The sequence below is a fragment of the Aotus nancymaae genome, unplaced genomic scaffold (assembly GCF_030222135.1).
Source record: "Aotus nancymaae isolate 86718 unplaced genomic scaffold, 86718_ANA_hifiasm-v0.15.2.pri h1tg000049l, whole genome shotgun sequence".
Lineage (NCBI taxonomy): Eukaryota > Metazoa > Chordata > Mammalia > Primates > Aotidae > Aotus > Aotus nancymaae.
In genome coordinates this window covers 27,158,927-27,173,721 of record NW_026988463.1, presented here as the reverse complement: position 1 = coordinate 27,173,721, position 14,795 = coordinate 27,158,927, and the positions used below count along the sequence as shown (strand labels likewise).

At 62.0% G+C, this 14,795-nt stretch overlaps 4 protein-coding genes across 14 annotated transcripts in view; all 4 read left to right on the top strand.

Moving 5' to 3' along the window:
- Positions 1–505: 505 nt before the first annotated feature.
- MAZ (MYC associated zinc finger protein) lies at positions 506–5,600 on the top strand. 3 transcript variants are annotated; one of them, XM_064362657.1, is made up of 6 exons: positions 506–595; positions 1,219–1,305; positions 1,392–2,239; positions 2,644–2,707; positions 2,985–3,156; positions 4,496–5,600. In XM_064362657.1, the coding sequence occupies exons 1-6, from the start codon at positions 560–562 to the stop codon at positions 4,657–4,659; spliced, it is 1,371 nt and encodes a 456-aa protein (XP_064218727.1). In that variant the 5' UTR covers positions 506–559; the 3' UTR covers positions 4,660–5,600. The 3 variants fall into 3 exon arrangements, with proteins under 3 accessions (XP_064218727.1, XP_064218724.1, XP_064218726.1); XM_064362654.1 differs by lacking the exon at positions 506–595 and adding an exon at positions 3,962–4,185 and having other exon boundaries at positions 950–1,305; XM_064362656.1 differs by lacking the exon at positions 506–595 and having other exon boundaries at positions 950–1,305.
- A 1,036-nt stretch (positions 5,601–6,636) lies between these two features.
- PRRT2 (proline rich transmembrane protein 2) lies at positions 6,637–10,728 on the top strand. Of its 9 annotated transcripts, XM_012464523.2 has the most exons (4): positions 6,637–6,787; positions 7,468–8,387; positions 8,807–8,939; positions 9,096–10,332. In XM_012464523.2, exons 2-4 carry the CDS (start codon positions 7,533–7,535, stop codon positions 9,104–9,106), a joined length of 999 nt encoding a protein of 332 aa, XP_012319946.1. In that variant the 5' UTR covers positions 6,637–6,787; positions 7,468–7,532; the 3' UTR covers positions 9,107–10,332. The 9 variants fall into 9 exon arrangements, with proteins under 9 accessions (XP_012319946.1, XP_012319939.2, XP_021528029.1 ...); XM_012464516.3 differs by having other exon boundaries at positions 8,807–10,332; XM_012464522.2 differs by lacking the exons at positions 6,637–6,787; positions 9,096–10,332 and adding an exon at positions 10,515–10,728 and having other exon boundaries at positions 6,866–8,387.
- Positions 10,729–10,881: 153 nt separating this feature from the next.
- Positions 10,882–14,358, top strand: PAGR1 (PAXIP1 associated glutamate rich protein 1). Its single transcript, XM_012464526.2, has 3 exons — positions 10,882–11,455; positions 11,659–11,741; positions 13,872–14,358. The coding sequence occupies exons 1-3, from the start codon at positions 10,974–10,976 to the stop codon at positions 14,069–14,071; spliced, it is 765 nt and encodes a 254-aa protein (XP_012319949.2). The 5' UTR covers positions 10,882–10,973; the 3' UTR covers positions 14,072–14,358.
- Positions 14,359–14,679: 321 nt separating this feature from the next.
- The window catches only part of MVP (major vault protein), a 28,271-nt gene continuing 28,155 nt past the window's right edge, over positions 14,680–14,795 (top strand). The window contains exon 1 of the mRNA XM_012464514.3: positions 14,680–14,752. The gene's annotated coding sequence lies outside the window, so the exon portion shown is untranslated. The remainder of the gene's footprint in view (positions 14,753–14,795) is intronic.

Genomic DNA, 14,795 nt, shown 5'->3' with positions numbered 1-14,795 from the left:
CCGTTAGGCGGGCGCGCGCTCAGGGATTAGCCCCGCCCTGTCCGTGCCCCCGACGCGCGCTCCCCCATTCTCCCGCTTAGCAACGACGGCAGCCTTGTGCGCGTGCGCGCGAAATAACGGCCGCTGGCGAAGGGAGGGGGGTGGAATCGTTGGAGGGGGAAAGAGGAGAGAAGCCACCGGTCTCCCGCGCGCCCACCACCTGCGCCATCGTCAGCCAATCAGCAGCCGTCTCAGGGGTCTCGCGCTCGGGGCGACTCGGGCTGCTGGGTGGCTCCCCCGTCCCTCCTCCCGCCAAAGTCCTCTCGCGCCTCCCCCTCCCGCTGGCCCCGCGCGCGCTCGCACTCGCGCTCGCGCCCGCTCCAGCCTCTTGTGTGTCCTCGCGCCCCCCGCCCGCCCTCCCTGCGCGCAGTGTGCTCCGCTCCCCCCACCCTCCTCCTCCCCCCGCCCGCCCCGCGCGCCTCCTCCCCGGGTTCCCCCTCCCCCACCGCCGCCTCCTCCTCCTCCCGCCCCAGGGTGAGCGCGAGCCACCTCCCTCCCTTCCTCCCTCCCTCCCTTCGCCATGGATCCCAGCAACTGGAGCAGCTTCATCTTCCAGGTAACAACCCCCTCCCCCGCCCCCACCCCCTGCCCACACCCCCTCCTGCCCGCCCTCCCTCCCGTCCCACCCCCCCTCCGCGCGCCCGGTGCGCGCGCAGCTGTCCCCCTCCCTCCCTCGCGCCCTCCCCCGCCCTCCCCGAGGCGCCGACTGGGCGCGCGCGCGGCGGGGGCCGAGGCTGCTCCCTCGCTCCCCCCACCCCGCCCCGCCAGGCTCCAACCGCCGCCGCCGCCGCCGCCGCCCGGGCCCCCGCCCCCGGCCCCGGCCCCGGCCCCGCGGGGCCTCCCGCCCCCACCCAGGGGGCGTCGCCGCCGCCGTCGCCGCGGCGCTCCGCGGCCCGCAAGGCGCCCTCCTTCCCTCCCGCCGGCCGGGGTGCGCGGGCGGCGGGGCGGCCCGCGGGCCATGCGTTCGGCGCGGCCCAGGCCGGCCGGCCGGGGGCGGCGCCCCGAGCCCGGGCCCCGCGCGGCTCGCGCCCCCGGCCCCCGCTGAGCCCCGGGGGCCCCGCTGCGGCCGTGGCCATGTTCCCGGTGTTCCCTTGCACGCTGCTGGCCCCCCCCTTCCCCGTGCTGGGCCTGGACTCCCGGGGGGTGGGCGGCCTCATGAACTCCTTCCCGCCACCTCAGGGTCACGCCCAGAACCCCCTGCAGGTCGGGGCTGAGCTCCAGTCCCGCTTCTTTGCCTCCCAGGGCTGCGCCCAGAGTCCATTCCAGGTGAGTAGGGCCCGCCGCGGCGGCCAGGGCCGGGGGGGCGCGCGCCCGCCGGCACCCGCGGCCCACTCTGCGCCTTGTTTCTGCAGGCCGCGCCGGCGCCCCCGCCCACGCCCCAGGCCCCGGCGGCCGAGCCCCTCCAGGTGGACTTGCTCCCTGTGCTCGCTGCTGCCCAGGAGTCCGCCGCCGCCGCTGCGGCCGCCGCCGCTGCCGCCGCCGTCGCTGCCGCGCCCCCGGCTCCGGCCACCGCCTCCACGGTGGACACAGCGGCCCTGAAGCAGCCCTCGGCGCCCCCTCCGCCACCCCCACCCGTGTCGGCCCCTGCGGCCGAGGCCGCGCCCCCCGCCTCCGCCGCCACCATCGCCGCGGCGGCGGCCACCGCCGTCGTAGCCCCAACCTCGACGGTCGCCGTGGCCCCAGTCGCGTCTGCCTTGGAGAAGAAGACAAAGAGCAAGGGGCCCTATATTTGCGCTCTCTGCGCCAAGGAGTTCAAGAACGGCTACAACCTCCGGAGGCACGAAGCCATCCACACGGGAGCCAAGGCCGGCCGGGTCCCTTCGGGTGCTATGAAGATGCCTACCATGGTGCCCCTGAGCCTCCTGAGCGTGCCCCAGCTGAGCGGAGCCGGCGGGGGAGGGGGAGAAGCGGGTGCCGGCGGCGGCGCGGCCGCAGTGGCCGCCGGTGGCGTGGTGACCACGACCGCCTCGGGGAAGCGCATCCGGAAGAACCACGCCTGCGAGATGTGCGGCAAGGCCTTCCGCGACGTCTACCACCTGAACCGACACAAGCTGTCGCACTCGGACGAGAAGCCCTACCAGTGCCCGGTGTGCCAACAGCGCTTCAAGCGCAAGGACCGCATGAGCTACCACGTGCGCTCACATGACGGCGCTGTACACAAGCCCTACAACTGCTCCCACTGTGGCAAGAGCTTCTCCCGGTGTGCACGGGGCCTCGGCCGCCCACTAGGCCATGGGGAGGGAGGGACGCGACAGAGGTGGCCTGGCCGTGGCTGGCGGGGAGGGAGGTGGCTGCTGAGGCTGGGGAAGGAGAGCCCCTCCCAGGGCGGAGGGAGGAAGCCTCTCCGGGTTACCAGGGAGCAGGGGGTGGTCCTTTGCCGAGGAGGTGGGCCTTGGGGTTGACGGAAGCTTCTCGTGGGAGGAGGCGGCGGCGGCGGCGGCCGTGGCTGCCGGCCTGGAGGGGAGGGATTTCCTGCCGAAGTGGCGCTGTGACGGCCTGGGCTCCGGGAGGAGGCGCAGGGATCCTCGGAAAGGCCTGTGGTGCAGTTTGGCGGATTTGGGGCTCACCGCTTCCGCCCTAACCCCAACCCCAACGTGTCCCCAGGCCAGATCACCTCAACAGTCACGTCAGACAAGTGCACTCAACAGAACGGCCCTTCAAATGTGAGGTAGGAAGCCCGCCGCCTCCAGTCCTGGTTTTCATGATTTTGATCCTCATGGTAGCTGTCTGAGTTCAGCCTCTCAGACCCCCTTTTTCTCTCTCTTCTTTTTGCCTTTTCACTTCATTTTCTCATTCCTTCTTCAAGGCCTCGTCATCTCACTCCCGTTTCCTACAGATCAAAGATCCCCAAGGCTCTGATTCCTTTAACCTCTTGCTCCCCCCTCCCCAGCCCCCAAAGCTTTAACTCTCCTGTGACACCCCCCACGCCCCTCCCCCCTCCCCAGAAATGTGAGGCAGCTTTCGCCACGAAGGATCGGCTGCGGGCGCACACAGTACGACACGAGGAGAAGGTGCCATGTCACGTGTGTGGCAAGATGCTGAGCTCGGCTTATATTTCGGACCACATGAAGGTGCACAGCCAGGGCCCTCACCATGTCTGTGAGCTCTGCAACAAAGGTACATGCTGAGGGCTGCAGGGAGGGCCAGGGGCAGAGGGTGGGCGCCTAGCCAGACGTCCTGCCAGTGATACGGATTAAGGGTGCTGTAGCCAAGAGCTCGTGGCTACTAGAGTCCTCCAAGAGGTCAAGGGAGCAGCGGAGGGGGGACACCTGAATGAGCGTCGTTAGGCTCTAGGAAGTCCTGGCTGGAGGAGACCATCTGCCGGAGAGGTTGAACCTCCTGGGCATGTGTAGGGAGAGTGGGAGTGGAACTTGGCTGCTCTGGGTAAGGAGTTGTCAGGGAAGCCAGTTCCAGGGGTCACAAGGCAAGGTTTCCGCCAGGCAGCCACAAGGTCTTGTCTCCAGCTCCTGGGGCAGGTGGAATACACGGTCTTGGCTTTACTAGCACACATCCTGCCCGGGTAGCAGAGAAAGCTGCCTTCAGTCAGACTCACCGGCTAACTGGGTTGAGACTGGGGGGCACTGGAAGGAAGGGGACACAGCCGTCTCTGCTGAGGGTCAACCTTGTAAGTGGCTAGGAGTCAGTGTCCTGTCATCTTGGGAGAGGTCTCCCGGCCATGAAGAATGAGCTCTGTAGATACCCAGGCTGAGAAGCAGGCACCTCGCAAGCCAGGCCCCAGGCTTAGGGAGGGGCGGTACCCACCAGCCCCAGCAGAGCAGTTGGCCCCAGGCTACCAAGGATGCCGTGGGAGGAGGACAGGGCCATCTGAGGAGGGCATCCCCCGCCTAGGAGATCAGCCCCGTCTCTGGGGTCTCCGTCTCTGGGCTGACCCCCGCCCCATCCCAATCCACCCCCCCAATAGGCTTCACCACGGCAGCATACCTGCGCATCCACGCGGTGAAGGACCACGGGCTCCAGGCCCCGCGGGCTGACCGCATCCTGTGCAAGCTGTGCAGCGTGCACTGCAAGACCCCTGCCCAGCTGGCCGGCCACATGCAGACCCATCTGGGGGGGGCCGCCCCCCCTGTCCCAGGAGACGCCCCCCAGCCACAGCCCACCTGCTGAGGGGGACCCCGCACCCACCAGGCAAGGCGTGGGGCATGGCTGGGGGGCGGGATGGGGGGTGTGGGGGACAAGGGGGCTCAAAGGGCCCAATAGGGGATCTCAGGAAGGCAAGGGATGCCCATGTGCCACTCAGGCTAGGGAGACTTCCAGGCACAGGGAAGACCCTTGAGAACTTCTCTGTCTGGGTGAGGATGCAGGCTGAGGTCTCTGGGGACCAGATAGGAAGTGAGCAACGGCTGTGTCCCAGGGGAAGCAGGCTGGGAAGGTCTGGGATGAGGGCAAGGCTTTTGCCATTCAGATTGCGCTGTGATCTGTGGTGTTTCTCCTGCAGGTACTGGTGAGGTTTGTCCAATGGCGGCGGCAGCAGCAGCAGCGGCGGCGGCGGCGGCAGCTGCGGCGGCGGCAGTAGCAGCTCCTCCCACGGCTGTGGGCTCCCTCTCCGGGGCAGAGGGGGTGCCTGTGAGCTCTCAGCCACTTCCCTCCCAGCCCTGGTGAGCTCCAAGTTGGTTGGGGGGGAGAGGGGAGAATGGAGTAGAGTCCCTTGGTACAGGCTCCTCTCCCCGCTCTTTTCCCACCAACTCCTCACTACTTCCCCACCAACCAAGGAGCCTCCGGAAGGAAAGGAGGAAGAAATGTTTTAGGGGAATTCGCTAGGTTTTAACGATTTGTTTCTCCTGCTCCTCTCTTCTATCAGACCTGACCCCACACAAACCTGCCCCCTCGGTTATGTTGAAATCCCCTGGACAGTGGGCAGGGGTGGCAGAGGACAGGAGCAGCCACTGCCCGTACCCTCTCTCCTCTCTGTAAGCCCGTGCCCTGTCCTCCCAGGGACTTGTGAGCCTCTTCCCTCAATGGTTCTCTTACTCTCCTTCCAATCCTCTCCCCCTGCTGTCTGCTGCCCCTCCCTGGGGAGTTGGTGCTTTCTTTTCCTTTTTCTTTTTTTTTTCCAGGGGGAGGGAGGAGAGGAAGGAGGGAGATCAGAGCTTCTGTCCCAAAGAGGGAAAGCGGTGAGGTTTGAGGAGGGGCAGAAGCAGGGCCCGCAAAGGTTGTACCTTCATAAGGTGGTAGGGGGTTTGGGGTCAGGCCCTGAACGACGTCCTACTTGAGAACCTGTCAGGGGAAAAAGTTCAGGGGAGCAGAAGGAGGAGCCAGGAGGGCCAGAGGCAGAGGAGAGATGGAGTTTTAGGGGCCAGGGTGAGCGAGGGGTCCAGGGCCTAGAGGTGCTTCCTGGGGGTGGGGGAATGCAGCCAGTGTCCCCCTCCCCTCTTCCACCCCAGCTCCAGCCCTGGTCTTGTCTTTTCATCCCTCTTCCCCACGACAGAAGAAGCTGTGGCCCTGGCCATGTCATCGTGTTCCTGTGTCCCCTGCATGTACCCCACCCTCCACTCCCTCCTTTTGCGCGGACCCCATTACAATAAATTTTAAATAAAATCCTGTTTCTGGCTCTGGATTGAATGAATTGCCCTCACCAAGCAACTGCCCCCACCCACTCCCAAGGGTTTTTTTCCCGGTCTGGTGTCAGTCCAGCCTTACTTTGTCCTGTGTGTCTGTGGGGTTCTGGGTCCGCCGTCCCCAGGGGCAGCCCTAGTGGCGGCAGCACACATTTAGGGTGGGGCCAAGGCTCCCGCGGCTGTGGAGCGCAAGTTCAGGTCTCTGGGGAATTCCCAATCGGTACAAACCCAGAATAGCTCCTGCATGTTTGAAGAGGCCCCGTTAGAAACCCAAACAACTGCCAGACTGGAATGCCGCCCTCTGTCCACACCCGTGGCCACTAAGCCCCCAGCCGCATCCTTCCCTGCTCCCGTCACAGCCCTGAGGCCATGGTGGGTGATGCGGCTGCGGAAAGGCTGAGGAGTCCCAAGCTCTGTGGCTGTTACCAGGTTGAGAATGGAAGCTGCACCTGTCCCTCATCCTGGGCGTGGGCCACCCCGTGTTTACACGGGCTCCTCTGCCCAGCCCCCTCCTGTTCCAGGCCGGCCCTGCAGCCTCTGCCCTGCCCCTTGGAATTCCCTTTCCTGTCCCCGCTTCGTCCTTTCCAGGGCCCCTTTTTTGAGCCTTCCAGCGCCCGTTTCTGCTGCTGCCTTCTGCAGGCTCGGTTCTCTCGAAACCCCACCCTGCGCCGCTTCTGCAGCCTCCCCGCATCTTGCCCCATCTTCCTTGCCTTCCTCGTAGGGGCACCTCCACCCTGTCCTGCCTGCCTCACTGTTCCCGTATCCTCGCAGAACCCTCTCCGTTTTCCCCAAACCCCCGACTCCTCCAGGAATCCCGGTGACCGTTGACGGGAGGGGCCAGGGACTTAGGAAGGAGGCCGCCCCGCCTGGAGGCGCGCGTGGGAAGGGGCAGGGAGGGGGCGCGAGTGGTCCCCGGGCCGGTTGCCTGGGTAACGCGTGGCTCCTTTGGGCTGGCGGGAGGGGCCGGAGGCTCGCGAGGTGCGGGGGCGGCGCGCGGCGGCGGCGGAGGAGCGTAGGGGAGGGGACCGAAGAGGAGGGGATGAGCACAAGGGAGGGGAGAGGAGGGAGACCCGCCGCCTCCCTCCCTCCCTCACTGACTTGCTCCCTCCCGGGCTGCGGCTGCTGTAAAAGCCAGCAGCGGCAGCGGGAGCTGTCCGGAGGCCGGCGTCGAGGTGAGACCCGGGCAGACTGAGGCTGCGGGTAGGAATGGACCGACCGACGGCCGACGCCGGGCGGGCTGCGCGGGAATGCGGGTGTCTAGAGGGCTGGTGGTGGTGCTGGGTGGGCTGAACCATCGGGAGAAGGCGCCAGCCCACCGAAGGCGAGGGAAGCCCCAGAGAGGGGCTGACAGGAGATCGGAGGAGATAACCAAGTCCCCCAGGGAGGGGCGGGGGCGTCCTCGCCCTAAACGCGCAGCTAGAAAACCCGCACCGCCTGGGCGCCCCGGGAGGAGGGGAGGATGCAGAGAGAGTGGAATGCAAATGTCGGGTTCTCTGCCCAGTCTGCCTGTCGGAGTGTTGGGTGTTTGCACAGCTCGTTGATTGGGGTGCTGGGGCATCGGCTGGGATCTGAGAGTCTGGATCTTGTTGGATGGACCCAGGGAGAGACCATGGAGAAGGTCCTGTTTACAAAAGGGTTAATCTTCCCCAGGGCTCTCCAAGCGGAAGACTTAGAGTAGGAGCACTCCACCCCCAGGGATGTCCCACCCTAAGGCAAAGGAAACCCCAACTTTTCTTACTCTCCCTAGAGGCATTGCAAGCCTGGCCCTGAGACAGGAATGTGGCCCAATTGGGCCTGCAGTGCTGAGCGCCCTCTTCCCTCCTCACCCCAAGCCTGTCTTCTCCTCTTCCAGGGTTCGCGGCTGTCTCTGCTATTCCATCCTCCCCATAGGGGTTCTCTCCCCTCTCCCATTTCAAGATGGCAACCACCAGCTCTGAGGTCTCTGAAATGAAGGGGGTTGAGGAGAGTCCCCAGGTTCCAGGCAAAGGGCCTAGCCGTTCTGAAGCTGAAACTGGCCCTCCCCAGGTCCTAGCAGGGGTCCCAGACCAGCCAGAGGCCCCGAAGCCAGGCCCAGACACCACTGCAGCCCTTGTGGACTCAGGGCCCAAGGCTGGGCTGGCTCCAGAAATCACAGAGACCCCAGCTGGGGCCCCAGAAACAGCCCAGGGCACAGACCTCAGCTTAAGCCCAGGAGGGGAATCCAAGGCCAACTGCATCCCGGAAGAGCCATGTCAAGAAACAGTGTCCAAACCAGAAGTGAGCAAAGAGGCCATTGAAGACCAGGGGTCCAGGCTTGAGTCTGCAGCCCCACCTGAGCCAGACCCCCAGCCAGATTCCCAGCCCACCCCCAAGCCAGACCTTCAACCAGAGCTCCCTACCGAGGAAGACCCCACCCCTGAGATTCTGTCTGAGAGTGTAGGGGAGAAGCAAGAGAATGGGGCAGTGGTGCCCCTGCAGGCTGGCGATGGGGAAGAGGGCCCAGCTTCTGAGCCTCACTCACCACCGTCAAAAAAATCCCCCCCAGCCAATGGGGCTCCCCCCCGGGTACTGCAGCAGCTGGTTGAGGAGGATCGACTGGGAAGGGCGCATAGTGGGCATCCAGGATCTCCCCGAGGTAGCCTGAGCCGCCACCCCAGCTCCCAGCTGGCAGGTCCTGGGGTGGAGGGGGGTGAAGGCACCCAGAAACCTCGAGACTACATCATCCTTGCCATCCTGTCCTGCTTCTGCCCTATGTGGCCTGTCAACATTGTGGCCTTCGCTTATGCTGTCATGGTGAGCCCCATGGGACCCTGGCCCAAGCCTGCTGTGGCTCCCGGCTTCCCGCCAGTGCTGGGACAGAGGCCCAGGAGTAACCATGCCTTTCTTCTCTTCTCTCTGCATGGATCCCACCTCCCCAATTCCAGGGCCTTTGTTTGCCTCTCCCTAGGACCTAACCCTCTGAGCCACCACTGCCCTGCCCCTTTGGGTGGGAGGGATATGGAGACACACATGTCACACAGCCTTGCTGACCTGTGCCCTCCTCCCTCTGCCCCTCCTCTCCTCCTTCCTCCACCCCTCCACTCCCTCTTCCTCCCTTATCCTCCGTCCATGGGGCTGGCCTCTCTCTTCTGGATGACTTTTCCACCTGATCCCTTCTGGGCTGGCTTCTCCTGACCCTGGCCATGTGCCTCCACCCCTCACCCTAACCCCAGTCCCGGAACAGCCTGCAGCAGGGGGACGTGGATGGGGCCCAGCGTCTGGGCCGTGTGGCCAAGCTCTTAAGCATCGTGGCGCTGGTGGGGGGAGTCCTCATCATCATCGCTTCCTGCGTCATCAACTTAGGCGGTGAGTGGGGGCTTGGGACAGGCAGGGGAGGAGTGGAAGGGTTGGCAAGGGCAGCTTTACTAACCCCTGCCCCTGCTCTCTCCTGTCTGTCCTCCTTACCTCTCCTTTGTCGCTCCTTGTCCCCCCCCATCTGTCCTTCCCTCTCCTCTCCCACAGTGTATAAGTGAGGGGCTCTGCCCCGAATCCCAAGACTTTTCTTCCTGTTGGGAGCTGCCTTGGGCCCATCCCTCCCCTGGGGGGAGCCCAACTGATGGCCCTGGCCCCCACCCCTAAGGACCAAGGGAGCCTGAGCGGCCTTGTTTACAGCTTCTGTCCTGCTCCTGCATCTTGCCAGGCTCTTCTGCCAACTGTAGGCCTCCCTCATCCCTGCACTGGTTCTAACCTCCCTGCACTTCTGCCTGCATCCCCTCCAGCCTCCTGGCCCCCTATCCCTGCACTTCTGGAAACCTCCCTGCACTCTGGAAACCTCCCTGAACACCTCCCCAACTCTTCGCTCTCAGCCTCCCTGCATCTCTCCCGGCTGGCCTCCCTGCACTTCTTCCAGCCTCTCAAATTCCCTGGACCTCCACCCTGGCCTCCTCCTCCCAACTTTCATTGTCTTGGCATCCTCTCCACCCCCAAGTCCTCTCTTCCTTCCTTCCTTTACCATTTCCCCTTCCCTCTCCACTTCCCACCCCCTTCCTCTTCCTGCCTCCTCATCTCCCCTAAGGCATCCTCTTCTCCACCCTCCCGGCACCGTTTCCTCTGCAAAAATGACAGCACTTAGATCAGGCTGGGGGGTGGGGAGCAGTGCTGGGAGAGGGCTCCCCAACCCCGGGCTCCGACTGTTCTCCGCTGGGACCGCCCAGGCTCAGACACCCAAGGGTGCCTTGCAGGTCGCAGAGCTGGCAAGCCGGGCCTCGTGTGGGGACTTCTGCGAGGGTGGCGAGCACTGGTTCTGAACACGCGCAGGGGAGAAGGGAGGGAAAAAGCGCTGACCCTTCCCAGGTCAGCTGGAGTTGACTCGCTCACCTGGGCTTTTCAACCCCAGTCTGCGAGTTTTCTTGAAGGTGTCGGGCTAGATTCCTTCACGTGTTTTGTAACGAAAGAATCCAAAAAATAGGACCAAAGCTCCCACTGGCAGGAGCGAGGGCGGGGCGGGGAGCTCTATAATTATTTTCTAAGATGACGGGGGAGGTTTGTTGCACGCGACAGCCCGCTGAGGAGGCGGGGACCGAGCTACAGCATGGTTCAGATTTGGCGGGTTTTTTTTTTCCCTAAAAAAAAGTCTGGGGGAAAAAGAAACTAAAATTCTTTAAAATATATATACATATATAATTGATTTATCCCTTTTTGTATGCCGAATGTTGCATGAGTCTGAAACACCAATAAACGGAGACTGCATGAGACTCGCCTCCAGTCTCAGTTGGTTTCTGTGTTTGTCCCGCCGGCGAGGCGGTGCTGCCTCTCTTTCCGCACATTTTTTTGTGTGTGATATGCGCATGCGCCGTCCCGGTGGCCATCTTTACTATGGGCTGAAGCCTGCGCGCGTACCCGCGCATGTGCAAGCCTTCCCTCGCTTTCCTCTTCAAGTAGCCTTGACTGGAGCGGAGCCTCCCGCGCCATTTCTATGCGCCTGCGTACTGTGACCCTGCGCAGCCCGGGAGGCGGGTCTTAGCTCCAGGTGCGTACGGTAGCTGAATTGACGCGGCCTAGAACTGCGAGGTCTTGGGAGAGGGCGCCGCGTCCAGGTGTGGAGAGGGGCGGCGTGGAAGCGAGAAGAGTGGCCTGCCCTTCTCTTCCCCTTCTCGAGCTCGGAAAGTGGTTTCTGCGGGGCCCGGGAGTGTCAGAGTACCGGACCTGGATCCCCGGGGCGGGGTCCTTGGCGGGGACTGAGCGCCCCCTCCCGGGGACGGGCGGTCTGGCCGCGGAGTCCCCTGCGGGATCCTGATTGGCTGAAGACGGTCCCGAACTCCCCCGGGGAGCCCGATCCCTGGAGGACCCTGGCTTCGGACTCCAGCATCTGTCGTCGCAGGGTCCCTGCCCTAGGGCCCTATGGCCCTTGCCCGAGGCCGTGGAGACACTGCGGCCACCACGGCGGTGCCTCTGTCTGAAGAAGGGGAAGTGACCTCCGGCCTCCAGGCTCTGGCCGTGGAGGATACCGGAGGCCCCTCCGCCTCGGCCGCTAAGGCCGAGGATGAGGGAGAAGGAGGCCGAGAGGAGACCGAGCGTGAAGGGTCCGGAGGCGAGGAGGCGCAGGGAGAAGTCCCCAGTGCCAGTGGGGAAGAGCCCACCGAGGGGGACTCCGAGGACTGGTATGTGCCCTGCAGCGACGAGGAGGTGGAGCTGCCCGCGGATGGGCAGCCCTGGATGCCCCAGCCCTCCGAAATCCAGCGGCTCTATGAACTGCTGGCTGCCCACGGTACCCTGGAGCTGCAAGCAGACATCCTGCCCCGCCGGCCGCCCACGCCCGAGGCCCAGAGCGAAGAGGAGAGATCCGATGAGGAGCCGGAGGCCAAAGAAGAGGAAGAGGAAAAGTAAAGGCACACCCTTACACCTTGTCCCGGGGCTACTCCCCTGATGGCAGGAGGAAGTAGGGAGGGGAAAATGTGGGACCCAGGAGCCTAGAAGGCAGAGGGAGGGAAGCCAGCGAGGGAGGAGGAGTGGGCAGGGGAGAAGCACACGTGTGGGTGGGGAGAGGAGGACCGCCCTCACCCTGCACTCTGTTCACCTGTCCTAGGCCACACATGCCCACGGAATTTGATTTTGATGATGAGCCAGTGACACCGAAGGACTCCCTGATTGACCGGAGACGCACCCCAGGTACAATGGAGAGGGGAAGGTTGGGGAGGTGAAGGGCCTCGGCTCAGTTACCCCAGATCGGCTGCCCTAGAGGCCTTTGCTTGCTGCCTCAGCTGCCACACAACTTCAGCTACAGGAGAGAGCATTCACCAGTAGTACCATCCTTATGAGTTAGACTACTACCTTGTCTTCCTTTTTTTGTTTAAAGACAGAGTCTTGCTCTTGTCACCCAGACTAGAGTGCAATGGCACGATCTCAGCTCACTGCAACCTCCACCTTCCCGGTTCAAGCAGCTCTCCTGCCTCAGCCTCCAAGTAGTTGGGATTACAGACACGAGCCACCACGCCGGGTTTCGCCATGTTGGCCAGGCTGGTCTCTTAACTCCTGACCTCGTGATCCACCCACCTCCACCTCCCAAAGTGTTGGGATTACAGGCGTGAGCCACTGCGCCCAGCCCCTTGTCTTCCTTTAAGAGACGGTTATGATACAAAAAATTAGTCGGTTGTGGTAGCCAGTGCCTGTAATCCCAGCTACTGGAGAGGCAGAATTGCTTGAGCCTTGGAGGTGGAGGTTGTGGTGACCTGAGATCACGCCGCTGCACTCTAGCCTGGGCCACGGAGTGAGACTCTGTTTAAAAAAAAAAATTACAGATAATTCATTAAAAAACACACACACAAAAAAAACTAGTCATTGATTCTGGAAAATTACAAATAATTATATTATGTTTCCCATTCCCAGAAGTCCAGGTCCTGGCCTTTCAATATTATGTAGCTCGCATCCCTCTACTACCATGTACATCTTTAATCACACCGGTGACCCCATTTCTCACCCCACATGCCTTTCTAGAATTTACCCTCAGAGTCGTGCCCAGACTGGTTGGTCGCAAACACTTGGGCTCAAGTGATCCATCTGCCTTGGTCTCCCAAAATGCTGAGATTGCAGGCATGAGTCACCGCACCCAGCCTAGAGCCATTCTTGATTTCTCTCTCTTACCTGCACTTTCACACCGACAGCAAGTCTTGCTAACTACAAGATGTACATTCCAAGTACCTCTGCTACTCTCCTCTTTCAACACCACATCCCCATCCAAGCCACCATCTTTGCCTGGATAGTTGCAGTAGCTCCTAACTTGGCTTTCTGCTTCCAGTTTCTGCAACTCAGATGATCCTTTTTTTTTTTTTTTTTTTGAGATGGAGTTTCGCTCTTGTTACCCAGGCTGGAGTGCAATGGCACGATCTCGGCTCACTGCAACCTCCGCCCCCTGGGTTCAGGCAATTCTCCTGCCTCAGCCTCTTGAGTAGCTGGGATTACAGGCACATGCCACCATGCCCAGCTAATTTTTTGTATTTTTAGTAGAGATGGGGTTTCACCATGTTGACCAGGATGGTCTTGATCTCTTGACCTCATGATCCACCCGCCTCGGCCTCCCAAAGTGCTGGGATTACAGGTGTGAGCCACCGCGCCCTGCCGATCCTTTTAAAATATAAATCGTGTCACTTTTTTTTGTTGTTGAGACGAAGTCTCACCCAGACTGGAGTGCAGTGGCACGATCTCGGCCCACTGCAACTTCCGCCTCCTGGGTTCAAATGAATCTCCTGCGTCAGCCTGCTGAGTAGCTGGGATTACAGGCACATGCCATCACGCCTAGCTAATTTTTGTGATTTTTACTAGAGATGGGGTCTTGCCATGTTGGCCAGGCTGGTCTTGAACTCCTGACCTCAAGTGATCTGCCCACCTCAGCCTCCCAAATTGCTGAAATTACAGGCGTGAGCCCCTGCGCCTGACCATAAGTCATGTCACTTTTCTGCTTAAAATGTTCCAAGGGATTCCATCTTGCCAGGGAAGAGCAAGAATGCCAGCTCTCTGCACTCTTCTCTGAACAGAACTCTGTTCTTGTCCTGGGCCTTTACCCTTGCCGTCCCCCTCCCCAATATGGTCCTCCATGCTCTTCACATTGCTCATGCCATCCTGTCATTCAAGACCTTCACCACTCACCCTTTCTGAGGCCCAACCCTGAGCCTCAGGTCCTCCCAGTCAGAGGCCTGGGGACCTGCATGTTTAACTAGCTCCCCAAGTAATAAGTGAGGTTCAGGCAGGTCTGGTGCACACCGCCTCCATCCCTTCCATGTATCTTACCTTCCCCTTCTCCAGGAAGCTCAGCCCGGAGCCAGAAACGGGAGGCCCGCCTGGACAAGGTGCTCTCGGACATGAAGCGACACAAGAAGCTGGAGGAGCAGATCCTTCGTACTGGGAGGGACCTCTTCAGCCTGGACTCGGAGGACCCCAGCCCCACCAGCCCCCCACTCCGATCCTCAGGGAGCAGTCTCTTCCCTCGGCAGCGGAAATACTGACTCCTGCTGCTCCTGCCTCTAGTGTGCAGCGTCTGTACCTGCTGGGGCCTGGGCCCTCCTTCCCCAGCCCAGACACTGAGAAACTTGGGAAGAAGAGAGAAACCCCAAGCTCCCAAACAGCACGTTGCGGAAAAGAGGGAAAGAGGAAGAGAGAAAAAAGAGAGAGAGTGTGTGTGTGTGTGTGAAAGGAAGAGAGTGTGTGCGTGTTTTCTGTTGAACACCTATTTGGAGACTAGGACTGAATTTTCTGAGACTGAAATAAAAGATGCAGAGCTATCATCTCTTAAGAGGAGTGGCTATAGCTGGAGCCTCAACAGTTTGGCCCCACTTGAAGGGAGAGGCAGAATTGTATTCACCCAGATTGGAAAATGAAAGCCAGATGGGCAGAGGCACCCTCAGTCAGCACCTGCCCTGTCTTGGGCTCTCCAGCCCCTCCCAGCCACACCCCAGTGCCGCCAGCTGGCTCCAAGGCAGAAACTAATTAGCGGGCAGGGAGCTGTGTGCCTTCAGCTGCAGCAGAGACGGCCCAGAGGACAAAATGAGAACCAGCTGCAAGGGCCCTTTAACTCCCAAGCCCCACCCCTGGGCCAGGCCTGGCTTGGCCTGCCGGGAAGTGATCCTCAGGGCTGGGTGAGAGTTCCCCATCTCAGGCGTGTGTTGCAGCTAGCCGCACTTCTAGATGTGAGTACGTGGTGCTGGCCCCCCAAACCTCAAATCGGGCAGA

Bases quoted from the DNA above. Each gene is read 5' to 3' on its own strand.
- PAGR1 (XM_012464526.2), top strand. From the start codon at position 10,974: ATGGCCCTTGCCCGAGGCCGTGGAGACACTGCGGCCACCACGGCGGTG. The intron at 11,456-11,658 runs GTAAAGGCACAC...CACCTGTCCTAG, and splicing joins AAAGAAGAGGAAGAGGAAAA to GCCACACATGCCCACGGAAT. The intron at 11,742-13,871 runs GTACAATGGAGA...CCCCTTCTCCAG, and splicing joins TGACCGGAGACGCACCCCAG to GAAGCTCAGCCCGGAGCCAG.
- MAZ (XM_064362654.1), top strand. From the start codon at position 1,114: ATGTTCCCGGTGTTCCCTTGCACGCTGCTGGCCCCCCCCTTCCCCGTG. The intron at 1,306-1,391 runs GTGAGTAGGGCC...TTGTTTCTGCAG, and splicing joins GCGCCCAGAGTCCATTCCAG to GCCGCGCCGGCGCCCCCGCC. The intron at 3,157-3,961 runs GTACATGCTGAG...CCCCCCCAATAG, and splicing joins CTGTGAGCTCTGCAACAAAG to GCTTCACCACGGCAGCATAC.
- PRRT2 (XM_021672354.2), top strand. From the start codon at position 7,533: ATGGCAACCACCAGCTCTGAGGTCTCTGAAATGAAGGGGGTTGAGGAG.